General features: G+C 53.7%; 2 protein-coding genes across 2 annotated transcripts in view; both read left to right on the plus strand.

Annotated features, from left to right (window-relative positions):
- Positions 1–307: 307 nt before the first annotated feature.
- ZNF593 (zinc finger protein 593) lies at positions 308–1,816 on the plus strand. The gene is made up of 3 exons (XM_065421744.1): positions 308–539; positions 1,092–1,154; positions 1,612–1,816. The coding sequence occupies exons 1-3, from the start codon at positions 343–345 to the stop codon at positions 1,739–1,741; spliced, it is 390 nt and encodes a 129-aa protein (XP_065277816.1). The 5' UTR covers positions 308–342; the 3' UTR covers positions 1,742–1,816.
- An 8,875-nt stretch (positions 1,817–10,691) lies between these two features.
- CNKSR1 (connector enhancer of kinase suppressor of Ras 1) overlaps positions 10,692–25,955 on the plus strand; it is a 28,701-nt gene continuing 13,437 nt past the window's right edge. Inside the window, exons 1-8 of the mRNA XM_065421817.1 lie at positions 10,692–10,776; positions 17,780–17,937; positions 18,198–18,400; positions 19,167–19,251; positions 23,635–23,676; positions 23,814–23,933; positions 24,030–24,089; positions 24,597–24,665. Of these exons, the coding sequence (XP_065277889.1) occupies positions 10,692–10,776; positions 17,780–17,937; positions 18,198–18,400; positions 19,167–19,251; positions 23,635–23,676; positions 23,814–23,933; positions 24,030–24,089; positions 24,597–24,665 (822 nt within the window). The remainder of the gene's footprint in view (positions 10,777–17,779; positions 17,938–18,197; positions 18,401–19,166; positions 19,252–23,634; positions 23,677–23,813; positions 23,934–24,029; positions 24,090–24,596; positions 24,666–25,955) is intronic.

A 25,955-nucleotide genomic window follows, 5' to 3' on the forward strand; every position in this document is an offset into this window, starting at 1 on the left:
AGGTTTAAAATAAACAAAAGGAAGTATTTCTTTGCACAATGCATAGGCAACCTGTGGAACTCCTTGCCAGAGGATGTTGTACAGGCCAAGACTATAACAGGGTTCATGGAGGACAGGTCCATCAGTAGCTATTAGCCAGGATGGGCAGGGATGGTGTCTCTAGCTTCCGTTTGTCTGCCCTGCGCTCAGCTCCCACTCTGGCCCTGTGCGTTTCCCGCATGCGCACCGGGCTCGCTCCCCTGCCAGGAGGGGGTCGCTCTGTGATGAGGTCACAAGCCGGCGCCGGCCGGAAGCGGAAGTAGGGGAGGACGAGGCAGTTCCGTTTTCTCTCCCAGTCTCCCCATGGCGCCGCGGAGCTCTCGTCAGACTGGCTCGCACAAGGCGCGGTCCCTGGCCCGCCAGTGGAAAGCGAAGCGGCGGCGCCGGGACCTGGACCAGATCCACGGGGACCTGCGGCCCGACAACGCGGCCAGGCTGCTGCACCAGGAGCCGGACCCCGACATGCCCGGGAGCGCGCAGCACTACTGCCTGCACTGCGCGTGCGTGAGAGAGTGTGCGCGGGGGGGGCATTGCGCGTGAACGGGGGGCGGCTGGGGGCGTCCCAATGGCCCCTCCAGGGACCCCCCCCGGTCCATCTGCCCCTCCTGCTGCGCCTGTCCCGGGGGGGGGGGGGGGCATGGGAGCCCAGCTGCAGTGCATCCCCCACAGCAGGCACAGGGGCTGCCCACGGCCTGTGGGGTGTGAGGGGAGTGTTCCCAGGGCCCGACCTGAAATCAGAGGGCCCAGTCCCCTGGGCAAACTGAGAAGAGGTGCCCCAGCCGGGCGAACTGGGAAGAGGCGCCCCAGCCGGCCTTCCCCCATGTTTGCACAGTGGGGCCTGGGACCAAATACTTAACTTCATCAGGCCCCTTTCCCCACCTTCTGAGAGAAAAAATGTTTGGTCAATAGTGACCTTTGGTATCCTGAGCCTTCAACCCTGTCTTTTTCAGTCTGAGTCTCCAAAGCCTCCTGTTTAGTTCTTAACTTGACTCTTTCATGGAAAGGGCACTATTGTTTTCAACTGCCTGAACTTCTTTCTTCTCTCCCGACAGGCGATACTTTGTAGATTTGAATAGCATGAAGGAACATTTCAAATCTAAAGTTCACAAAAGAAGGTAATGTAAATTCTGTTATGAGGGCATATTTTTCTTAGAAGACTATTAGTATGAAAAAACATCTGATTTATTTGGGGTTCTTATGAATAAGAAACCCCCCACTCCCTTTTCCCTTCAAAAAGTTATTTGAAAAATCTATTTTTCCATCTCTTCTTCCCACCCCACCAGTCTTCATGGCTCCTTCAGTCTTCTAAAGATAGTTTAATTCAGCTGGTGGCTGAAAGTGTCCATCGAGTCACAGAACAGGTGGTGCAGCATTGATAGCTTTCCCACTGCTGTTCTTCAATCCCACTCTGACATTTGAGCACCTGAGACTTAGTCTGGATGTCCTGGCAATGTCAAATGTGGCTTTAGCTGGTTTGGGTTTGTGATAGTTTTTTAAAGTGCTCAGCTTACAGGGGGAACATTAAAGATCAGAACCCATGTGCCTCTCTTGGGTTTCTTCTTTCTCTTTTAGACTGAAGCAGCTGAGTGAGGAGCCTTATACCCAGGAGGAGGCAGAGAGAGCAGCTGGGATGGGATCCTACATTCCTCCAAAGAAGATAGAAGTACAGACTCAACCGCTTGAGATGGAGGAATCTGGCTGAATACGGAGGCCCAGAGACTGTTCTCTGATCCATTAGAAAGTGCCCTTGATTAAAGCCCCACTTTGTGGCAGCTTCTTTTCTGAGTTCAGCAAGTGTCTTTAAAAACACTCCCCCTGCAACAAGGCATAAAAACTAACTCAGCTGTTCTCATTAATTCTTCAGCAAGGAGTAGAGCACTGACCAGTGGAGACCTTTGAACCCTCTTGCTTTGGCAGATATTGTGCATTATGTTCTCATTGGCAACATGGACATACAGTGCAGCCAGAGGTCCAGGGAAAGGATGAGGAACGTCCTGCTGTGATAGCGACCTGATTGTTACAGTCTTTTCTCTTCGTGTTGGTATTTTAAGCAGTGGATGCAGCTCTTGGCTCAGAGGGTGACCTCTGAAATCACCCATCAAACTATTTTAACAATCGAGCTGGCAACTGCTGAATGAGCTGTAGAACATTCCTTGCCGGTTTGATCCAGATTGAGTTGTAGGGACTCAGTTTGGAAAATGAGCGGAGCTGAATTGTGAGCAAAACCAGCCCTTTCACCAACCGGCTCCCCGGACTGGGGCTAATCCCACCAGCTTGATCGTTCGTGAGGACTGGTTGAATTAGTTGGTTGAAGTCGCCTGTCCTTGTTTGTGGGGCGCCTAGAAAGGAGGTCTGAGCAGCCGCCAGCTTGGTCACTGCTAAATTCCCACTATGTTTATTCTTAATATATTTCCTTTGGCAGATGTTCTAACATCTCAAACAATTTCCTTCCTGCCCTCTCCGTGCGTCTAGTTAACTCTTCCCTGATATGGGAGGATGACTTACTAAGCTCCTTCCCTTCTCTTCTAGCAAGAGGAGTGCGCTGAAAGACTGCCCCAGCCCAGCTGAGCCTAACCTCATCACATTGCTAGGGATGGATACAAATTGCATATGAAACTGTTTAAGACCCACTGAGAGTCATTTGATTGTTGGCGATCTCCTTCCAGCCAGGGGGCTGTTTTGGGTGAGATCAGTTGCCAAAGAGGAGGGACACACTGCTCATAGAGAGGGTAGGCAGAGTCCGCGCTGACCCACTTTACAAGTAGGGGACTAACAAATTCAGCCCTGTTCCACCAGATGTCGGATAATATTGGCTGGCACATGCCAATATGCTGCCACAGCATAGCTGGGTACTTGGCTTGAGCATCTGAATTGCATTTTTATTGAGCCCCTCAAACAGGGAGGCGCTTTCTAGAAAACACATAGCCTGTGTTAGGATAATCGCTTGATCTGCAGGGTGGAATGTGGGGAATGCCACTGTCTGCTGTAAGTCCCTGCAAAGCAAGTTCAGCTAATGCCGGCCACCGCAGTGCATCAGTGGAGATTAAACATCTTCAGTTCTTTTTTTTTTTCCCCCCCAAGGGTGGGGAGCCCACCCCAGGTCTTTGTAACGTTTTTATCACCTGATCGTGTATACTCTACTGGCCACATGGAGGTGGGATGGCAAAAGGATGAGACAAGGCAGGTCACTTAATATAAAGGGATTTATTTAACATACACCAAATTATTTCCTCTGTTCTCCCCTCCCCAGGTATAAGGGAGGGTGAGATAGATGATCAAAATTTAGAAATGTCTTGTATTAACATCTAGACTTCCCTGTTAGCAGCTTAAACCTAGCAGGCGGGCCACAGCGGTAGAAGTTTTCAGAGAGGTGATGGGTGTGAAGATTAGCCTGATGCTGTCTGAGAAGGTGAAGTGTACCTGTCCCTGGTGGTGGGGGGGGGGGAGAGACATACTAATTGCTCCATGAAAGTGTCCTCACGCAATTGCTGCAATTAAGTAGTCAATGTCGGCCACTCTGGACTTCTTGAAAATCCCCCTTTCTAATCTGTAGTTTAACAGCATGATTTAGGTCCCAGCCATCTCATTGTGTGCACTGTTATATAACAGCAGTCGGCAATGACCTTGTTCCAGCTTGTTTTGCTATCCTATGATGCACTGCTCCTGGCTGAGCTGGGCGGGGGGAGGAGATGATAAAAGGGCTCAGTCAACCATGTGTAAAATTCTCTCTTGCTGTCAATGCAGCGCATTCCGCCTGTCATACCCCATCGCACTGGTTTAGCGAGGGACACACAAGTGCAGCCAGTGAGGTGGAAATTGCTGTCTGGAAACCTCTTGCTGGAAGTCTCATAAGCCAGGGTGACTGGTAAGCTGCCACGGTGGATTCTACCCCTGGCCTGGGAGGATGCCTTCTACCCTTTCAGCCTCAGTTCCTGCAGGTCCCACTTTATATATATCTATCCAACCTGTGGGAATGAGTCTTGTCTTCTGTCTCCCACAGGGCCCGAGTCGGATCTCACTTCTGTGTAAAGTGGGAGACCTCCCACTGAAGTTTAGAATCCGGCCTCCCATATGGAAGTAGGTTCCCTAGCCTTCTGTCATGAGCTCTGGTAGAGCTGCGGGGAGATGGTCTAGCCTTTCATTTAGTAGCTTAGTTGCATGTAGTGGAAGGGCGGAGCATGGACAGGTGCTGGGGTGGTCAGTGGATGGGGTAGGACTTTGCAATGAAATCCATTGGCCCAAACTGGTGTAACTCAATGAGAAACTCTGGAAGGGGTGTGACAGGTGTGTTTGCTTCACCTACTCAAGGACCCTGGACAGCAACAACAGGAAAAGCGGGACGGGCCAGAGTGTGTGTACCGAGCGATCCCTTTCAAGCCAGCACAAAGCAAGTTGGGAGATGCTTCTAGCTACTCTTAGCCTGGGTCCAGGAGAGCAGTGCGAGGGAAGCCTGCGACTAACCTTCCACTACAGACCAAGGGAGGAGGATGTAGCTGACCCTAGTATGAGAGCAGGACTGGAGCATGATGTCACAGAGTGAATGCCAGACCCAAGACCTAGTCCCCACCACCACCTCAGAGCTGCTGGAATCTCCTTAGATCTAGAGCACTCCATCCACATGGCTGAGCCTCACTGTTCTTGTGGGGTTTTAACCGACTCGGTCATTTGGCGGACGCTGTAGTAGGACAGACTTAGCCCCATGATAGCCAGGACTAAAGCCAAGTGATTCACCAGACGGTCTTTAGGTTCGGACTCCAGCCCCCTGGTCAGCTGCATCTATGAGAGGAGAAAAGGCAGCTTTTTAGAACAGGCGAGGCAGACTCAGGGGAGAGGAACTTGATCGTCTCAATGCTTGAAGGACAAGGGAAGCCGGTCTCCCATCAACCCTTGTGGGTTGTGAACTTGAAGTAACCCCATATTCCTTGTGGATGGCAGGAGTCTATTCAGTGATCTGCACCAATTAGAAATGGCTCCAGTTCTATCTGCAGTGCATGCTTTCCTTTAGCTAGGGGCCTGCCCCAGGGGACACCTTTCCTGGGATGCAGACAGTAGGGAACACCAGCTGACTCCTGGCTAATACCCAGTTATGTCCATTCAAAGCCACCCCAGGAAATCTTAGAAAGCATTCTCCATGCCTGGCTCCCTGAATGACTGGATTTAGTGTGCGAGCGGCCGGTGCTGTCACTTCTGACCAAGAGGCTGGCTGTAAATTCTTCAACTCTGTGCTCTAGCGGAGTGAACCCTGTTGCTGAACATATCTAGGCATCGCTGCCCTTCTGTGCAGAACCATTCTCTCAGCCCTCATTAGTGACTGTGCCTCAGATTAACAGCTGATCAGGGTTTCTCTTATGCTCTAGTGGGAGGGTCTGTTTCTCAGCTGTGTTCTCATTTGGGATGGGGAATCCAGGCCCCTGTGGCCCCGAGAACAGAGTCTGGGTCTGAAACGCAACCTGCCCATTTTGTCAACCAGCTCTTCCAAAAGAGACACTTTCTGTGGTGCAGTGTCGTCAGTGGCAAGGGGGAGGAGAACAGACAGACAAAGTCTACAACAGTTTTCACGGGAGTGGTTCTGTCCCTTTCAAATGGGGGATGACGGGAACGATAACCAGCTGCTCTTCAGGTACTGCCAGTGAAGCCATAATAATGCCCTGTGGGGCAGGCGTCACCCTGCACTTTACCAGCTGAAATGCTCAGCACCGCTCCTTACATGGAGCCATTTAGGCAAACGCCCCTGTGAGCAAAGCAGCAGCGCTCCTAGCCTGAAGCTAGCGATCTGAAACCTGCATACACCTGGTGGGTGATTGCCACTTCCCTCCCCACGCATGCTCATAGCCTCCCAAGGCAGGGCTTGCCATCATACACAATATACCCCTGGACAGCAGGTGCGGTTAGAGCTCAGTGCCGCCGATGATGCCCCTGTGGGGGATGGAGCCCGGGAATGCTGATTCCCAGTCCCCTGCTCTAACCACTAGCCCACGCTTCTTGAGCTGCTCTGAGTTGTCTTCTCTTGCTGGAGCAGCGACTAAGCAGGGCAAGACAGTGACGGTGCCTGCCTGGCTGCATAAGGCTGCGTGCTTGGGATGGACTGAAGGAGGAATCGGCAAACTGGCCTTATCCCAGCCACTGGTATGGACAGCAGAGAGCAATTCCCTCTCCTGCGTGATGCTGCATGATCAGTGGTGCAGGGACATTCGCTCTCCGCTCACCGGTGTCTACGCAAAGAGCCCTATGTAGGGCATCACTGCTCAGGCGGCACAGAGCGTGCCTGGCACACATGGAGCCAGCGTGGACAGGCTGCCTGTTGCCAGACCTGGCTCAGGATGAGCTGATGGGGCAGGGGCAGGGTCGGGGGAGGTATTAGCATCTCACATTTCGATCTGCTGGAGCTGGGCAGCGATTGCCACCGAGTCTGGGTGATTGAGGCAAAGCTGCGAGCCCCGTACCTGTAAGTACCGTTGTTCACAGAGCTATAAGCTGGGGGCCGGGGGTGGCTTAGCAGCCTAAACAGCAGGGCTGAGATGTTTAAAATGCTCCGGACCCACAGGCACAAATCACAGCAGGCTCAGCTCCTCACTCAGAGGAGTTGGAGGCAGTTTAGTGGGTGTGGGCCCGTCAAGTCCTGGCTATTCCGTGTGGACATGAACACGCCCCAGGCTCTGTTCAGAAGAGCGGGAAGTTGCTCCAACATCCTTGATTAAAATTTCCCCTCTCCTAACTGCTGTGTGGCAATTGGCTGCCTCCCTCTCCCCCAGAAGAGGGTCCGGGGGTGCCAGATACTGATCCTGGACAGGCCAGGGAGGACTGGTGCACTCGATGAGAACTAACTCTCGGCTTCGTGTCTAAAACACCAAGACAGGCAGGAGGAGAGAAGCAAAGGGATCAACCCTATCAGAGCTCCAATACAAAGCGCCCCAGGCCCCGGGATTGCTCTGCTCACTGGACAAGAGAGGGTTCAGGCCCTGGAACTGCATCCCAGGAAGATCAGTGAGGAATAGGGGGAACAGAGGCATCGATAAAGGCTCATGGACTGGCTAGAGCATCCAAGCAAACCAACAGCCCTACTGAGTGGGAGGTGGGTTTTACCTGGAGCAAGCGGAAGTACCCCGGGGTTAAGTGCCTGAGGCGGATGATCATAGCTCCCAGGAGGAGGAGGGGTGGATGTCAGGTGCTGCCTTCTGCTTGTAGTCAGGCAGCTTCACAGACTTGCCTTGACTGCCTCTGGCTGTAGGAGGAAGATGGGCAGAGCTGAAGATCAGGGAGGCTGTTCAGGAACCGGGTAGCAGAGAGCAGTCTCCATCCAGATGAACAGCCGTAAAGATGTGTTCTTTGGCCCACGGAAATCACTGGGAAACAGCCTGCCCCCCTCACTCCCCCAGCCTGCTCCAACCCAGTGTTTCCAAAATGCACCCCCCCCCCAGCCCAATGGCTGAGCACTCCATCGTTAGGCCGGGATTAGAACCACGTCATTAGTGTTTCCCCTTAGATGCTCCTTCCTAGTCCCCAGCATTGGCACTTATACCCCAAGCTGCAGCTAATGGCTTTTTCCCAGGCTGGGGGTGAGAGGAGCAAGTGTTTCCCCCACCCCATTTTGTGAGGGGAATCCCTATCTAAATTCCCCTTCGCTCTGAACCAGTTCCTGGACCCCAGCCTGTCCTTCCCCCAATAGAAACAATTTCCTCTCAATGCAATGGGGATGGGTTTCATTGTTGATCACTTACCTGGGTTAGACTCCAGTCCCTGAGTGCCAGGCAGCAAGACTCCCAGGCAGCTGTGTTGTGGAGCTTTTAAATATTACACACACACACACACCGCCCTGATGACGATCCCAACCACAGCCAGCCCCGGGAGCAGCTGTCACAAGAGATCAGCGCTCGCTGCTTCGCTGAGCACGTGCGAGAGAGACGCTGAGAGGGAGAGGCATCTGCCGGGCAAGAAAGCGTTTCATACTGTATATATCATTCTGCGATCTCCAGTGCCCGTTAAAGAGGGGCCACGGCGCCAAGCAGGAGGGAAGCAAAGAATCACGCCGGGCACAAGAGAACGGCTGGGGGCTTCGCTTGAAGGTTACGGATCTGGAGAGATGAGGATGGAAACATCTTACACGTACCAACAGGGGGCGCCCTCGCCTGGCTGGGATCCAGCTGCCTTGTGGGAAAGGCAGGTGTGAGATGCAGGATGGACTGGTGCTGTGGTTAAAGCACTGGGCTGGGACCTGAGAACAAGGATCTGGCATGAAGTCTGAACCTTATGGTGAGCCATTGGGGTGGGATATGCCTGTCCAGGCCTCAGTTCATGGAAACTTTCTAATCACGCCACCAAAGCTGAAACTCGCTTTCCGCCCTGCCCCAACCCCCTGCTGCATTCCCAATCAGTTTAGACAGCTGGAGATTATCTCATGAAAACAATCCCAGCAGTAGACTGGGGTCAAATTCATGACAGCAGCAGCCTTAATCTGAGTCAGCACGGGAAATCCAGAAGCACAGTGGCAGATGCTGATAATCCGGCCTCGCTCCCTGGGGAAGAGGGGCAGACAATTGCTGCAGGGCAGGAGGAGCTGTGTATGGAAGCCCCGGATTGAAGGAACGTGGAGAGAGCATCTTCCCCTCCAGGCCCAGGAGAGGATGGAGCCTCCAGGTCAAGGTGAGAGCTCATTGGTGATGTGCTGGGGGAGATGTGTGTCCAGAACTGGATGAGCATCAAGAATGAATTCCCCTTTGTCAGCGAAGAGGGAAGCAGCTGAAGACTGAATTCCTTGTCCATCCCATGACAGCTGCGTCCTTCCAATGGGGGGATGGCTTCCGAGAGAGGAGCAGTCAGCATCCCAGCATTGAAAGAACATGGGGCGTGAAGGAGAGACCATCAAACAGCTCCAAGGGCTCTGGGAAAGGGTGAGGAGGACAGTAGGAGCTGGGGTGGGTGGAAGGAAGTGTGGTCTAATGGACTGGACACCAGACGGGGCCCCGCCTACTTCCCAGCTCAGACACAGACTTCCTGTGTGACCGTGGGCGAGTCACTCGATCTGCAGAGCACACATGGTAGTGCCGTGAGCCTTCCTCGCAGAGAGAGCTCTGCAGGTGTCTGCGTCACAAAAATCACAACCACCTCCGGCGCTAGCGGCTCCCTGTGGGTCCGGGCAGCAGAAAGGTCAAGGCTTGACTGAACTCCCCTCTCACCGCCTGAGGGGGGCGCTCCTGAGCAGGCCCAAGGCACTCCAGAGGGCAGGGTGGGAGAAGCTGGTGCCCATGCTCTGTATAGGCTATGTCTGCCGGCATAGCCCCCTAGCATAGCATAGACTCAGCGTGCACTGACAGAAAGAGGTTTTTGCTGGTGTAGGGACACCACCTCCCCGAAAGCCCTTAGCTGTGGCGCCGAAAGCCCTCTTCCATTGACACAGCAGCGTCTATACTGGGATTTTTAGCTACGTTGGTCAGGAGTATGGGTTTTCACTCCCCCTGGCTGACAGAGCTATGCTGATATAAGGTTTAAGTGCGATCAAGCATAGGCAATATCAGCCACCCGTCCCTGTCCGTACTGCACCTTCCACCAGCATTACCTTCACTTGAGGGGAACTTCTAATAATAAAATCTAGTACTTATCATCAAAGGAGGCCAGGGTAATTAGCCCCATTTTACAGATGGGGAAATTGAGGCACAGAAAGATGCCCAAACTCACCCAGCAGCAGAACTCGGCATAGAACTCACCTCTCTGGAGTCCCAGGCTAATGCTTTAGCTGCTGCTACTCTGAAGAGAAACCTAAAGAATAAAGCCAAAGCCTCCTCTCTGATTAGAAAGGTTTGGAAAATGCCCCTGCAGATACTGGAGTGTGGAGCTGGACAATCAGCCAGACGCCCAGCTCCTTCTATCCCTGCCTGATCCTCCCTTTGTATTTACAAAAGCAGAATAAAGCCCCTACGGATGCAAAACCTGAGCTCAGAACAATTGCTCTAGGGCTCCCAGCCTGCAGTGGAGTGGGTGGGGTAAAGCTCCCTGCTGGAGTCAGAATGGCGAGAAATTCGGGTGTCTCCCCATAACAAGGCAAGGAATGTGCAGCTAAAGCGGCTGAAAGCAAATCGCCTGTCGGCATGTCCTCAGGAGGCTCCTAGGGTGTGATGCCCTGTAGCGATGGGATGTCGGGGTTTTCCGTCCCAGGGCTAGTTCCTAGGGAGCTAGATTGTTAAAGGTATTTAGGTGCGTAAAGATCTGGCCCTAGGGGACTAAGAGCCGCAGTTCTAAAGCATCTGTGAAATGGGCTCCCTTTGCCATGGTTTGTATTAGTGGAGCCTAACAGCCTCGGCCAAGATCAGGGCTTGTTTGTGCTACGACCTGGAGGAAGAGACTGTCCTGCGCCGAAGAGCTTGCCATTGAAATAGAAGAAAGTGTTGTGAGCCCCATTTGACAGGTGGGGAACCGAGACATGGAGGGATGAGGTGACAAGGTCATGCAGGGGAGTCTGTGGCAGAGCTGGGAACCGGAATCCCAGCCCAGGGCCTTACCTACAAGACCATCCTTCTGTTCTGGGGAACTGATGCCCTCTACCCATGAGGAACCCCCACCACAAGAGGGTATTTACAGCGATTTCACCCCCTCCTCCGTTCCTCGCCTGACTACAAACAAACCTCTCCTCCTCCTCCTGCAGATCTCACCCCACGTGCATGCTACAAACAGTCTGCGCTCTGCCCTGCAGGGTGACCAGTATCTGCAGCACCACCAACCGCACAGGAGGGAAGATACTGCTGGGTGAGTGCTCAAGGGGTCTGTAGATGACTTCCCAGAGGAGTCATGAGTCCCGTCAGTGACTGGCCCTGGCTGCAACAGCCGGATCCTGCAAAACCTTTGGGGAGCTGAGCTGGCTTCAGTGGGGCCTGCTCAGGTGAGGAAGGTCGACTTGCCTGGGAGAGGCTTTACAGAGTCAGGTGCATCTCTGTGGGCGCATCTTGCAAGCTGACCTGCTCCTTCATTCAGCAAAGCAGTAATGTTTTCCAAAGGGTAAAAGAACAGAAAAAGTGGGCAACTCTACCTTCCTCTGTGGGACTCCCGGGCTGGCCTGCAGAGCCCTGAACAGGGCTGTGGAGCTGCTAAGGGGAAAAGCTTCCCCCCCCTTCCCCCGTGTAACTAAGAGATCTGCAGACCGCCAGGGCAAAGAGCAGAGTGAGTGGGTGGGGGGTGAGGCAGTCCTGGGGGCAGGGGACTCACTGGGCGGGTGTGTGCATGTGGGAGAGGGCTTGACAAGACCGAACGGGGGAGGGGGTGTTCTTGTACTGTGGGGGCGGGGGAGGAGCTGGAGAACAGAGTTGAGTATTTTGCGGACATTATCTAGGGACTGTCATTGACTGGCACAGCCAGGCCTAACATGGATGAAGCCTGTACGCCTGGGAAATAGGCAAGTATTATCTCCATTTATAGAGGGGGAAACTGAGGCACAGAGCGGGTGAGTGATTTTCCCAAGGTCAAAGAGGAAATCATTGTCAGAGCAGGGATTAGCGTTCCTGGCACCCAGTCCTATGCTCAGATCAGGCCTCTTTCCTCAGCGGAGATCCTGCCTCCGAGGGGGCTGTAGAGCAAAGAACCCAGTGAGAATCTGGGGAGGGGTGATTAAGGTGGCGGCTACGTGCACTGCCGAGGAGGGTGTGCGGGGGGGGGAATGCGCAGCGTCCATCCAGGGTACTAGGAAAGAGGTAACACGCCATTCCTTCGAACCTGTGCTGCAGAGGGGAGGCTAGAGACCAAGCGTCACCACTCGGCTCCATGTTGGAACTCCAATTTCAATTGGAACTCCCAATGCAATTAGGAGAATTGGACTCCGGGGGGCGCTGCTTCCACAGAACCAAACAATGGCCACAGAAATGATTCAGGTCTTTCCCAGTGCTTCAGCTGGAGAGTGGCTTTAACATTTACTTTGTCCTCCGCTGTCATGCTTCACTAGGATTGCAAAACACTTTCCAAGCAGATACGAACATCTCCTCGCAACGCCGCGTGAGGTGGGCAAGGATCGTTATCCCTGTTGTATAGATGGGGAAACTGAGGCACCGAGCGGTGAGTTGGCCAAATTCATAATGGTGCCAGGAACAGACTCCATATCTCCTGGTTGACCGGTCCTAGTGCCCTAACCACTACACCAGGCTACCTCCCCTTTCCTCACTGGTGTTTTTGGTTTTAGATAACCTTACATTTTAAAATGCACCGGCCCCAGCATCCTTGCAGGGGCCTCCTCTTGCTCCTGGGCAGGGAATAGCAGCAGCAAACAGGTTACATTTGTTTCCTTTAGAATCAAGGGTTTGACCTGGAAGTGTGAGCAGAGTCTGCAAGCCAGGCTCCTCAGAGCTGTCTCCACACAAAGGGGAAGCCCAGAGCTGTCTCCCGCAACAGGGAATCTGGAAAAGTCACGCTAAGTCTGAGCAAGAATCCTTGGGTTGGGTCGTCCTTGGGACTGTCCAACTCAAACCTGCTCTCCTCACCAGCCGCCTCATGGCAGCTTTGTGTTAGAGGCAGAATTTCATTGGCCTTTTGTCCATTGAGCGATGAGTTTCTTTTGTGATGGGAAGCTTTGGGCCAAAGTTCTCTGAAGTGGCCTCTGATTTTGGACGCCTGACGTGAGACTCTTCACGCCTGATGTTCCCATAGTGGGGAGGGGAGAGCAGTAGTGGGAGGGGGAATGTAATCCGTGGCATGGCTGACTCTAGGGAGAAGGGGATGTCATGAGTAACCCCAGCAGAAGGTCTGGGACCTTGTTACCTGCCTGGATAATTGCATTGAGAAGAGAAAGGGGAGGGTGGTTGTGCCCAGGTGGGGAAGGGGAAGCCTGTTGCATGGCTGGCTGCAGTGACGGCAGGATATGAGAGCAGCTTTGCTTGGGAGAAGGACTGTGCTGACGGGGAAGGTCTGGGCCCCTTTCGCATAGCTGATCGAAATGAGGCAATGCACAAGCAAGGGCTGCAAACTCCACAGAGAGCTGACCCTAGCCATGTGTGGCGCGTGGGCTGGTTTGTTTCAGAGAACACGTGTAGAAGCGTAGCATTGGTATAAAGTGGGGCTTGCGCGTGGCACATCTCCTCTGAGGGTTTGCACTGGCATAGCTACGTTGGTGCAAAAAACCTTAGACTTCACTAGAAAGCACTTAACACTAAATGGGGAGGATTTATATACAAGACGACAGATGCTCCTCTGTGAAACGCTTATTTCCTTCCCTGCCAGAGGTCCTGGAGAGCTGGACTGTGCATGTTGCTGTGCCCACCATTGTAATGAAGGAGCAGCTGTACGTAGCGACTTGGATTCCAGCTCTATTTATGAGGCTCCAAGATACTACGGAGTCTGAGAACAGACTGAGGACAGTTTTTCTGGAGACCTCACCAGCTTCTGAAGATCTGTAGTGAGGGTGTGTGCAACAACGTGAGGGATCACACTTAGCCATTCCTGGGGTTGTTAGTGAGAGGGGATCCGGCGAGGGTGCAGCCTTCCAGAGGAGATCAGGTGAACCCGGAATCTGACCATCTTTAGGGATATATATTTAGGAAGTGTTGGGAAGCCTTGCTCTTTGGGAAAGTCATTCCACCATAAGTGACACTTACAATTCAGACACCCCTTTTGGTCCCGATCACCTACCAACTCCCCCCCAAAAAACCAAACCAAGCACAGTTTAGACCCCAAAGAGGGAGAAATGCTAAAGACTCCATGAAGTTTGCTATTGCTATTGATTTTACGTGGAAGAAGCTCAGATACTATGATGTTGGGCAACCGTATAAAGCCCTAAGGTAAATAGATCATAAATGACACCCTGACTGATGTCTGTGCTGTGCTGACTAATCTGTGGACGTTAACCACACCCCCTTGACGTGCAATAATGCAACAGGATCTGAAAACAAGGACACTGACTCTGTTACCAGGGCCGGCTCCAGGGTTTTTGCCGCCCCAAGCAGCGCAAAAAAAAAAAGCCGCGATCGCGATCTGCGGCACTTCGGCGGCAGCTCTACCGCTGCCTCTTCGGCAGCAATTCGGCGGCTGGTCCTTCGCTCTGAGAGGGACTGAGGGACCCGCTGCCGAATTGCGGCCGGATGTGCCGCCCCTCTCTCTTGGCCACCCCAAGCACCTGCTTGCTGGGCTGGTGCCTGGAGCCGGCCCTGGCTGTTACGATCTGGGATGTGCACTGCTAACTCTTGTGACAGGTGTTTTGATGATCTTGACAAATTGGAGAAATGGTCTGAAATAAACAGGCTGAAATTCAATACGGACAAATGCAAAGTACTACCCTTGGGACGGCGTAATCAATTGCATAAATACAAACTGGGAAGTGACTGTCTAGGGAGGAGTACTGCAGAAAAGGATCTGGAGATTATAGTGGATCACAAACTAAATATGAGTCAACACTGTAATACTGTTGCAAAAAAAGCAAACATTATTCTGGGCTGTATGAGCAGGAGTGTTGTAAGCAAGATACGAGAAGTAACGCTTCCGCTCTACTCCAGGCTGATAAGGCCTCAACTGGAGTACGGTGTCCTGGTCTGGGCACCGCCCTCCACAAATTGGAGAAAGTGCAGAGGAGAGCAACAAAAATTACGAAAGGTCTAGAAAACATGATCTCCATGGAAATATTGACAAAATTGTTTAGTCTGGAGAAGAGAAGACTGAGGGAGGACATGATAACAGTCACCCTGTATGTAAAAGATTGTTATAAAGAGGAGGGTGATGAATTTTTCTCCTTATCTACTGAGGACAGGCCAAGAAAAAATGGGCTTGAATTACAGCAAGGGAGGTTTAGGTTGGACAGTAGGAAAAACTTCTTTACTGACAGGGTAGTTAAGCACTGGCACAAATTAGCTAGGGAGGTTGTGGAATCTCCGTCACTGGAAGTTTTTAAGAACAGGTTAGACCAGTGATAATCAGACCTCAGAGTCACAGTAGTGTGAATTCATTGTTTCATTTACTACACCTCTACCCCGATATAACCCTGTCCTCGGGAGCCAAAAAATCTTACCGCGTTATAGGTGAAACCGCGTTATATCGAACTTGCTTTGATGCGCCGGAGCGCACAGCCCCGCCCCCTTGGAGCGCTGCTTTACCGCGTTATATCTGAATTCATGTTATATCGGGTCGCATTATATCGGGGTAGAGGTATATATATATATATATATGATTCTCTCAGCAAAATGACAGACCCAGTATTATTATTTTATCACCTACAATTGGTTAATAACATAGTAAAAGCATTCTGATTGGTTAAGAACTTAGATTGGTTAATAATTCAATCACACGGTGTTTTAATATCATGTGCTGCAAAGAGCCGCAGGAGACACATTAAAGAGCCACTTGCAGCTTGTGAGCTTCAGTGTGAGTATCACTGGGTTAGACACCACCTGTCAGGGATGGTCTAGGTCAGGGGTTCTTCGCCTGGGGTGCGAGATGCCCTTTCTGGGGGTGCGAGACAGGCCAGATTTTTTTAGAAGGTAAATCATCGAAAACACAAATTAAGCACAGGCACATAAGTACAACTACTTTGATTCATCAAACCTATGTATTTATTAACATTATACATTTTTTAACGATTACTGTAATATACAAACAAAAATATATCTAGGTTTAAGGGGTGCGAGAACATATTTTTTAGGTTTAAGGGGTGCGAGAACATATTTTGAGAACCAAAGGGGTGCAGGCTGCAGTAAAGGTTAAGAACCACTGGTCTAAGTGATACTTAGTCCTGCTTCAGTGCAGGGGATAGGACAAGATGACCAGTCGAGGACCCTTCCAGTCCTACATTTCTAAGATTCTGTGATCTCCAAGTATTTACCAAGGTGAATCCATTTTAGAGAGAGGGAAGCTGAGGCTAAGTGACGTGCCCATGGTCACGCACTGAGACAGTGGCTGGGTATAGAATCCAGGAGTTTCTGATTGCCAGCCTCTGCGTGAACCAGTAGGACATGCTCCCGGATATGCAGTCAGCAAGGACGGTGTTTGCTTTAATATTTAGAGTGAGGATGCGATGTTTAGCCACACTCTATTAGTAATAATACTTTGTACTTTTACAACACATTCCATGTAAGGATCTCAAAGCACTTTACAGATTTAAACTCTCATGATCCCCCTGCGATGAGCTGGTAGGCCAGTCGTACTTATTCTCATTTTACAGGTGGGGAAACTGAGGCACGGAATGTCAATGGTGAGCGTGTGTTACAGATGCCGGAGCTGCAGAGGCTACCTGTGACAGCCCCTGCTCAGGGACCTTGCTTCTTTAGCTCAAATTGTAGCCGCTCCTGCTTTTAGCTCTGCAAGTCCTCCTTTCCGTGCCGGGCGCGTCAGCCGAGATAGCAGGTGTTGTGTTAGTGACTCGCCCATGATCAGATGCGGAATCTGATGGCACTTGGAGCTCCTAGCACCCAGTCCTGCCCTCTGCCCACTAGTGAACACTCCCTCAGTGGCCAGGGCCGAGGTAAACAACCTACTGTGGGTCTGTGCCTTTAAGAGAGTCAGGAGACAGCCTGGGGGAACAGGGTGTGTAAGCCTGTTGAATCAGTGAGGCTGGGGGGTTGGAGGCTGGGCAGAGCTCTGAGCTGGGTTGCTAAGAGCTTGGAATTCCCCGTGGGGAGGGGAGCAAGGGTCCTCCAGAGGGGGCGGGCCTCTCCCTGCTGAGCGACAGGCAGCTGCACCAACCCCAGAGCCGGCTGGGAGTTACCTGGTGGGGCTACCTCAGCCCAGGTGTGTCCGGGAGTCCTGCTCCTGGACAGACTTTCCGGGAACAGGGAAGTCCCAGCTGGGGAGCAGAGCTGGGCATGGAGCCCATCGGCGCCTGGAGCCCTGTGCAGGTGGCGCAGTGGCTGAGAGGTGAGTGGGGCGGGGTGGCGGGTCCAGGGCTGGCAAAGTTTGTATGGGGGGGAGGGGTGCTGAGAGCCATTGAACCAAACTGTAACGTAAACCGTGTGTATGATGGAAACCACTTCAAGCCAGGGGGTGTGGTAGCACCCCTAGTTCCAGCACCTATGGCCAGGGGGTGCACTCCAGCCCCTCGGGCAGGCAGGCGGCTGCCCGCTCCCAGGGCAGAGTCTGCGCTGGCAGGAGGAGCTGTGCAAGTGCTGCTGGGAGCAGGAGCGACTGAAACCTTCTGGGGGCTCTGGCAGAGGCGGGTTACACTCCTGCTGGCATGGTGTGGCTGGGCACGGCCCGGATCCCTGCCCTTGGGGAGGAGAGACGTTCCTGGGGGAGGATATACAGTCCAATGCAGGGAGGTGCACATACTGGCAGGGTGGATATGCAGCCCCATGGGGACCTGCCAGGAGGGAGGAAGCAGATCTGGCAGCCAGGGAAGGTAACTGGTGTTACACGTTAGGTGGGATGGGGAAGAAGGTAGATCAGAGAGAAGGTAGATCGGAGGTTCTGTTCTCCCAGTCTCCTGACACGAGGACAAGGGGCCAATCAGTGAAACAGAAAGGGGACAAACTCAAAACCGACGCAAGGAAATATTTTTTCACACAGCACGTAGCTAGACGGTGGAACTCCTTGCCACAGGATGCGTCTGAGGCCAAAACCTCAGCAAGACTCCAAAGGGGTTTGGATGCATTTGGTGGATAACAAGAAATGTCTGGAGTTAGACGAGTTAATGCTATTCCGGAAGGGCTGTTAAAAGTCATGCTTCAGGGCTTAAGCCCAGGTGAAGGCAAGAGGACAGGAAGGCCTGGCAGAGCTGTCAGCAGAGGGGGAATCCAGGCTGAGGTCTGGACATGGGCGATCTGGGAGCAGCTGCGTTTGCCCCTTTCAGGCCTGGACAAGGCGCTGCAGAAGTATCCCTTTGAGACGTGGTCCCTGACCGGGAACGATTTGCTGCAGCTGTCCTATCGGCGCTTGGAGGAACTGGGCCTGAGGCGTGTTGGCCATCAGGAGCTCATTCTGGAAGCTGTGGAGCAGCTGTGCGCGCTGGTGAGTGAGCGGCTGTGAGGCTGGAGCGAGGCCCTCTCCCCATCTGCGGTGAGCGACGGTGTGAGGGTTCCCTCCCGGCGTCTGACCTGCGGTCTTGCTTCCCAGATGGAGGGAGCTCTGGGATTCCGGGGATGGGTGGGTCGGGGATCCTGCCCCCCCCCCCAAGCAGTATCAGGGAGCAGCGCAGAGTTGGGGGGTCTGCCATCCACAGCCTTCGTTCTGAGCCGCTCCAGGGTGAGCTCGTTTGGATTGTTCTCCAGAACTACGAGCTGGAGACCACCAGCCTGGGGACACTGACGGAGAAGCTGCAGCAAGTCGCTCGGACCACCCAGACCCTCATCCTGAGCCGCAGGAAGGTGACCGCGTATGATGGAGAGGCCATCGAGACGCCCTCCCCGGACCTCCTGGCCGGCATCGCTGAGCTGATCACGGCGGCCAAGGGGCTCTTCTCCTGGCTCAACAGGTACTTGCTCCCCCAGTCTGCAGAGGCCAGGGAAAGCACCTGGGGAGGCTGGAGGGCCAGGGCCATGTAAGGAGGGATCCCACATGATGAGGAAGGGGATCGCCGAATGGCACAGGGCGCAAGCTACAGGCCTTCTGTGTCTGTGGGGTTTGCACACACACTCTTTACAGAGGCGGAAAGGGACGCCGGACCAGTGCTGCCAGGACTGGATGCAAGGCAGCCAGTCTCCCTGGCCAGAGGAGGATGGTCTGTTAGCCCAGAGGGACGAGGCTCCACTCAGTGACTGGGGACAGGAGGGCGGTGCTGTGACCACACTCATCTTGGTGATGGTGAAAACAGCAGCATGACAGCCCGGAGCCTTCTGTGCAGAGAACGGGCACAGCATGGGCAGTGGCTGGACAAGGATTCCCTGCCCATGTGCCTCTGCCCTGGAGGGACCCCCTCTTGCGGCCAGAGGGGAGTTCCGTCTCCACAGCCTGCTCACTCCTTTGCTGAGGTGGCTCTATGGGGTGTGGACAAGATTGAGACTCCCACCTTGTTCCACGCAGGCCACTGAGCGCCTGGCAGCTGCCCACTGCAGGCGATTAGCTCTGTGGTCAATTGGGACCCCTTCAGAAAGCACCATAAAACCCTGGAAGCTTCCTCGCTTGTGTTAAGCCCCTGGCCCACGGGGAGGACGGTGCCTCGATTAACTTGAGGCTCGTTGGGCCCTCTCCTTTCCTGCCTTCCTTTGACCTGACGACTGTCTCACTCCCGCACCTCACAGGTATCTCTTCTCTCACCTGAATGATTACTCAGCCAGCCGGGACATTGTCTCGCTCTGCGGAGAGCTGGCCCAGATCCTACAGAAGGTCAGTAACGAGGGTTTTAAAAATCCCAAGAAACCAAAGCCAGACTGTGGCAGGGTTGGCGTGTTTGTGTGTTACCCCTGAGATGTGCAGATAAGGGCGACGTCTCTTCAGTACTCATGTCATGCCGGGGTGTCTCAGGACCTAGGAAGTGAGAGTAGGAGGGGCAGAAAAGGAGGGCTGTCCAGATACCATGGGGATGGGCACAATGTAAGGACTGACCGACACTCACATGCCACACACGCTTTTTTCTCACTAGCAAACAATCAGTGAGATGTTTCCTAAAACTTCATCAGGATCTCCATCCAGAATGTTCCTCCTTGGCTGATGAATACCCCCATATCCCAGGAGAGTGTGAGCTCCTAGCGGGACTGGCGAATCTATTTATTTGTTCTTATTTCAATTCAAAACATTTTCTCGTCGTCTCGGCACCCTGCTTGAGCAGCGAATATCCTGGCCGCTGTCACTTTAACCATTGTGTTAAAACTGTGTTGTTAGCCCCTTGGATTTTAAAGCTTTTCTTTCCCATACTCTAATTTGTCCCTCTTTGTTTGTGTATCTCCCTCAGCTCAGAGACTGAAAATTGCTCGTGTCTGTTTCACGTTTGTTTCAAAGTCAGTTGCATTTTGGGGCAGTCCCCTGCTGCAGTGTTTTGTGACTAATGCTTCAGGCAGATGTTGTTGTTTAATAATGTGTGTTTTCATTACAATTTAAATCTAGACTGGAGACCTTTCTGTTGCTCTTAGTGTGTCCAGACATCTAATCGTTGGGCCACTTCTGAACAGACAAGTGAACCTTGCACTGGTTCTACAGTATATTTTTCAGGGATAAAGCTGAGTGTATTGATAGACAAGCCCAATGTCCAATTTGGAGCTTGTCGCTTATAGAGGAACCCAACCATATCCTTCTGCATTATGATTTGTATCCGTGCAATATGGTTCATTTCATAGGCAAACCATTTGTCCTTCCAAAGTGTTTTTATCAGATGCGGGGCACTGTCCCCTCAGGCAGGGATGGGCTAGCGGGTAGCTGAGTTAGATGAATGGATATTGGTGGAAGGATGGAGACTGTTTAAAAGAAGGAATCTGACTGGAGATAATAAACTGTCAGCTGATGGAACAGATAACCATACCCTGCCTTTCAATAGCACCTTTTCCCTACAGTTCTCAAAGTGCTTTACAAACACGAATGAAGCCCTATTAAATAAGTCAGGGTCACCCACACGTGTATATGGGGAAACTGAGGCACGGAGATGAACTGACTTGCACAATGTGTCAGGGCTAAAATGCCTGAATCCTGGCTCCTAGTCTCCTGCTCTAACCACTAGAGTCATGTCTATAAGCAAGTCGCTGCTGGGGGGGGGGGAGGGGTGTCGGAAGGGTGGTATTTGGGTCATGGGAAGGAGTGCTGTTAACTACCTTCATCCTCCAGTTCTCCTCTGTTCGCTAGTCTTCTGCAGTGCTCCTTCATCTTGGATTCGCAGGTTGCGAGAGGGTAAAAGTAGACTCGGGTCTCGGCATGCCTTCTAGCCCGCAATGCCTTTGTAGTCCACAGGGCCCAATGGTGTCCCAAGTATGTTCTGACTCCTCTAACAACTCCTTGGACCCCAGCAGGGCTCTCCAGCTAGAGTAGAAGGTTACCAGCAAGAGGTACCAGTGCTGCCAGTTCAAATCCTAGGCATGCGCCTTGCCTTCAAGAACCCAATTTAGGGGCAAGTCCATGGGGAACCTGGGGAGGCCATCAAGGAAGGGTCAGGGAGGGACTGTAGGTTTTAGTGTTGCAAGCACGCTGTGAAGGCTTCCTGGAGAGAGGTCTGGAAGTGGAGAGACCGCGCTTTGCCTGGGGTGTATGCGATCTGGTCACCTGAGCCCGCGTCGGTATCTATCTCGGGAACGGCCTCGCTTTACAGAGAGGTTATGGCAGTGATTCAAAGCTGGCCGAAGGGCGCGTGTACCTGAGCTGCCCGGGGAAGGCTCGGTGCCTCTGAGGTACTGCCCAGGGGGACAAGGGCAGTAGGAGATGAGAGCCATGGATGGGTGCATCCGCGATCGGACCCTTGGCTTGGCACAGTTCAGTCAGCTGCAAAGAGGGGAAGGGAAAGAGAAAATGACCAGAGTGTGAGCAGGGAAGGGACCAGGAGATAAACAACATCAAAGGGGGGGTGGGGAACTGTTCTTTATATAACCCTGTGATTCACCCTTTGGGATCAGGTTCCGGGCTGGGGGGAGCTCAGTTGTCCATGAGACTCAGCTGAGCGAAAGGGAGGAGAGAGACTAACGGGCTGAGCCAGAGATTCGGGGGAGGCTGCTCGGCTGAGCCACAGGTACTGGGAGCTAATCATTCCCTGAAGATCCTGGCCTGCTCAGGGGGGAATGCGGCAGGAGAGGGTGTGTCTGGAATGGGCTCTGGGGGAGGCTTCTCCGGCTTTGGAAACAGGGTCTGGAAGGGAAGGGTAGCTGTGAGGTGGGGGAGGGGAGACTGTGACATGGAGAGAGATGGGAAAGGAGGCTCAGGGAAACCTTAATGGTTTGTAAATGGGGGGTGGGGGGTGGAGGGCAAGGGGACAGGGTTTAGGGGGGCAGGGGCAGGAGAGGGGGCGGGGGGCCGGGGGACAGGATCTGGGGGAGCGGGGGCAGGAGAGGGGGCGGAGGGCCGGGGGACAGGGTCTGGGGGGCGGGGGCAGGAGAGGGGGCGGAGGGCCGGGGGACAAGGTCTGGGGGAGTGGGGCCGGGGGACAAGGTATGGGGGAGCGGGGCCAGGAGAGGGGGCGGAGGACTGGGGGACAGGGTCTGGGGAGGCAGGGGCAGGAGAGGGGGTGGAGAGCCAGGGGACAGGGTCTAGGGAGATGGGGCAGGAGAGGGGGTGGAGGGCCAGGGGATAGGCAGGGCCGGCGCAACCCATTAGGCGACCTAGGCGGTCGCTTAGGGCGCTACAATTTGGGGGGCGGCGACCGCGGCGGTATTTCGGGGGCGGGACCTTCCGCCGCCTAGGGCGGCAGAAAAGCTGGCGGCTCTCCTGGGGACAGGGTCTGGGGGAGCGGGGGCAGGAGAGGGGGCAGAGGGCCGGGGGGCGGGGACCGGAGGTGGCGGGTTTAGGGCTGTGGGGCAGGAAGAAACTGACCCTACTAATAACCTAAAAGTAGAGCCATGATCCACCAGTGCCACCCCTGCAACAGAAGGGAGCTCAATGCCGAGGCTGTGCTAACTTGCTGCGGTTCACCCCTTCCTCTGCCATGCTAAGCAGAGAGGTCCCTGCCATTGTGCCCTGGGGGGTGGATTCCTTTCTGATCCCAGCTCCGGAGATTGGTGTAACTCTGTGTGTGAGCAAGAATGGCCTCAGTAAGGCATCTCTCGCCCATTACCCCCATCCCATAACAATGGATTCTTCTCCCTTGGGGAGGGGGCAGAGCCTTCCAAACACCAACTGCCCTGTGGGCAGATACCCCTGTGTGCCTAACCCAGTGGCTGCCCCACATTCTAGCCGTGTGTGCGGCCTGGCTTATTTCCCATGCCCAGGGTGTTTTCCCCACTCCCATCCCCTGGCATTCTCCTCTTGTCGAGTCACTCTGACTTTCTAGTGAAATTCACAAGAAGAGGCTGGAGTTGTGGCCTCGGGGCCTCATCCAAAGCCCCTGGAAGCCGAAAGTCATCTCTCAAAGGTCTGTCCTTTGAGCGAGGAGTCCCTCCGACAGCACTGCCCGCTCCTCTGCTCCTGGATCCTTTCTCCATTGCTGTACGGGGTCGTGTGAGGGCTCAGTGACTCCGCAGTGACTCCCCAGACTGACTGTGTCGGGGAGTCATGTGCTGCCTGGGATGGTTGTGCTCTGGCAGAGTACCCGTCTCTGGGAGTATGAGCACCGTCAGCCGACCTGCAGGGCCCAATCCCCCTGTCTGTAGGGGAAGGGGTGATAGTGCCTCTCCACAGCGCCTGGCCTCAAGGATCCCAATGTGCTCTCTAGGCCTAGATGTGATCGGCCAGGCCTTCCCTCCCCCAAACACCGGCTTCCCTGCCACATGCAGCCGCTCTCTGGGAGGAGCCAGGCGGCGCTGACGGGAAGGAGTGAAGAATGGCGTCTCCATTGGAGACAGCTGGAGGAGTTGAGGCTGGTGGAATGTAACAACCTGCTCTGGAAGCTGGCCAGGGCGCTGGGGTTAATCCTGCTACTGCGCTTAAAAACCAGTGCTGAGGAGTCTTTCGTGACTGCACAGCCTCAACCTTATGTCTCACCTGGAGGCCAGCGGCACGGCACCCTCTAGCACAGGGCGGGGGCATTGGGAGAGGAGCCACCAGCACCACTACTGCAAGACCTGGGGCTGTGTTACGTGATTCCCCCATCCATGTAAAGCTGGATCAGCCTAATTTATCGCGTGTCTCTTGTTCTTCTAGGACTGCAGAGTGTCTGAGAGAGAGAACCAGATCCTGCTGATTGTAAGTACTAGTGTGTGTGTGTGTGTGTGTGTGTTCAGTGCAGAAGAACACATATTGGGGTTTGCCTGAGGTCGCTGCTGCCCTTCTGTAGAAGCCATGAGGACTTGGCGGAATGAGTCTCTCCTGCTGTCCTTCAGTGCAGGCACCTCGTGGGGATCTGTGAGAACATCTCGAGCTGCAGCCCGGCAGCCCTGCTGAACCAGACCGCCATCTTGGAGAGCGTGGACCTTGTGCCCACCGAGCCAGAGGACAGTCTGGTGAGTCCGCTTCTCCGCCACAATCCTCGCCTCTGCCTCTGGCTCACGCTGGGGACTCGTTTGACGTTTCCAAACTCTGTCTGTCCCTCTCTGCAGGGCATCGAGATCAAATCCACCAACTCCTGCCTCCACTTCATAGCGGGAACCGCCACTGAGGTGAGAGATTTGGGGGAGGGGGAGATGGCTTCTGATTTGGTCTTTCCAGCCTGCAGGTGCAGGGAGACGGCTCAGGACTGGTGTCCCAACATATCCCCCTTCTTAAACCGTCCTACGCTGGCCCATGATGAGCAAAATCTAGTTTGGGTATCAGAACCCCCTGGGCTTGTTAAGGTGCTAAACCCTCTTCCTGAACCAGCTCTAGGACACGGGACTTGGCTGAGTCCTTCCAACTCCGCTGACTTGTGGCCGTGTGTCACACTAACCTTGGCCAAGGCTTCCGTTGTCTCCTCCTGCCCTCATGCCTGTGATCCAACAGGAATTACCCAAAAGATCAGGCCTGCAAGTTAATGGTTAATCCCCCTTTCCTGAGCCCCTCTGACTTACATCAGCCTGAGAGCTGCTTAACTCTGATTAGGATCAAGCCACTTGCGCTGCTGCCTTTCTCAGCTTCCCAGCAAGCACGGTTCTGACTCCGTTCGGTCTTTTCCTTGCCTCTCCTCCTAGTCTCCAGCTGACCACTGCAGCCAGATCCTGCCGGGGGATGAGATCGTTCAAGTCAACGGGCAGGTGGTGGTAAGTATGGCCCTGTCCTCGCTCCCGTTAGCATGCTGGTCTCTTGGGACAGCCAAAATCCTACCAGGAAAGGGGGCTTCTGAATGTAGCTGAGATCATGGCTGATGTTTATGGTCTGCCCTGGGGAAGAACGTCACACTCGGTAGAGGGTGCGGCATGGCCTCTGGTTAGAGTGGGGGCTTTGGGTTCTAGTCCTGACTCGCTGTGTCACCTTTGGCAAGTCACTTTCGTTCTCTCTGGGTCTGGTGGGGCTCCCCACGTGCGAGGCTCTTTCCCAACAGAAGGTGTGATTCCCTGCCCCGAAGGGATCAGGCTAAAACTCACTTAGACTCTGGGCCTCCTGACAAGGGGATCATGCTGGCTCCCCCTTTATAAAGGGCTCTGAGGTCCTGGGATGACAATGCAACGTATCCCTACTCATGTTTACTAAGACTGGCTGGTTCCCACTTAATCGCTCTGGACCCTCTTGGCTGCCGGAGTCTGTATGACCCAGATGCCACTGGGATGCTAGCATGGCTAGTTTCCTTTATTAGAAAGCCTGGTGCTAGCTCTTTTTTCTTTCCTCCGTCCCCTCTTTGCTCTTTGACTCACATCCTGCATGGAGGAGAAGCAAACGCCACCAAAGCCTGGCTTCCACCCCCTCACCCCCCTTTCTAAACACAAGCGCATGGGCACGCCCAGGAAACAGGTAGAATCGCTGTAAGGAACCCGGGTGTTTCTGCCCTGACTCTCTGTCGAACCACATGCTCGACAGACTGAAACCAGAAGAGGGGGGGAGGAAAGGAGGGTTTCAGGCTCTGTCCTGGGAGAGGCAAACACCCAGCACTTGGCTGAGCTCTCCACGCGCTTACAACCATCAGTTAATTTAGCCTCATAAAATCTCGACTGCCCACCCAAGTGGGGTCAGAATCATTCTCTCCACTTGACAGTGAAGCATCTGGTTAGGTGGGCGACTGTTTGCTCGAGCTGGTCGGAAAATGGGTCTTTCCCTGTGGGAAGAAAGGTTGACTTTTCAGCAAAAAAATCAAAACCTGAAATAACTGGGTTCAGCAATGGTGCTGCGGTACCTCCTGGGAGTTGTCGTTTGGGTGCTCATGCTCCCATTCTCCTCTAACTGGGCTCCCTGGCTGGACTGTAGCTCCCATGATGCACCAGTCTCATCTCTTGGGGAGAGCAGATGGTGCATGATGAGCGTCCCTGGGTGTGATGCAGCATGGGATATGTAGTCTGGCTGGAAAGCCCAGCTTATAGAGGAGAACAGGGAGATGAAGAAGCTGGACTACAACTCCC

Source organism: Emys orbicularis, chromosome 23 (assembly GCF_028017835.1).
Source record: "Emys orbicularis isolate rEmyOrb1 chromosome 23, rEmyOrb1.hap1, whole genome shotgun sequence".
Lineage (NCBI taxonomy): Eukaryota > Metazoa > Chordata > Testudines > Emydidae > Emys > Emys orbicularis.

Coding starts and splice junctions, on each gene's coding strand:
- ZNF593 (XM_065421744.1), top strand. CDS start 343: ATGGCGCCGCGGAGCTCTCGTCAGACTGGCTCGCACAAGGCGCGGTCC. Junction 540..1,091: donor CACTACTGCCTGCACTGCGC/GTGCGTGAGAGA, acceptor CTCTCCCGACAG/GCGATACTTTGTAGATTTGA. Junction 1,155..1,611: donor TCTAAAGTTCACAAAAGAAG/GTAATGTAAATT, acceptor TTTCTCTTTTAG/ACTGAAGCAGCTGAGTGAGG.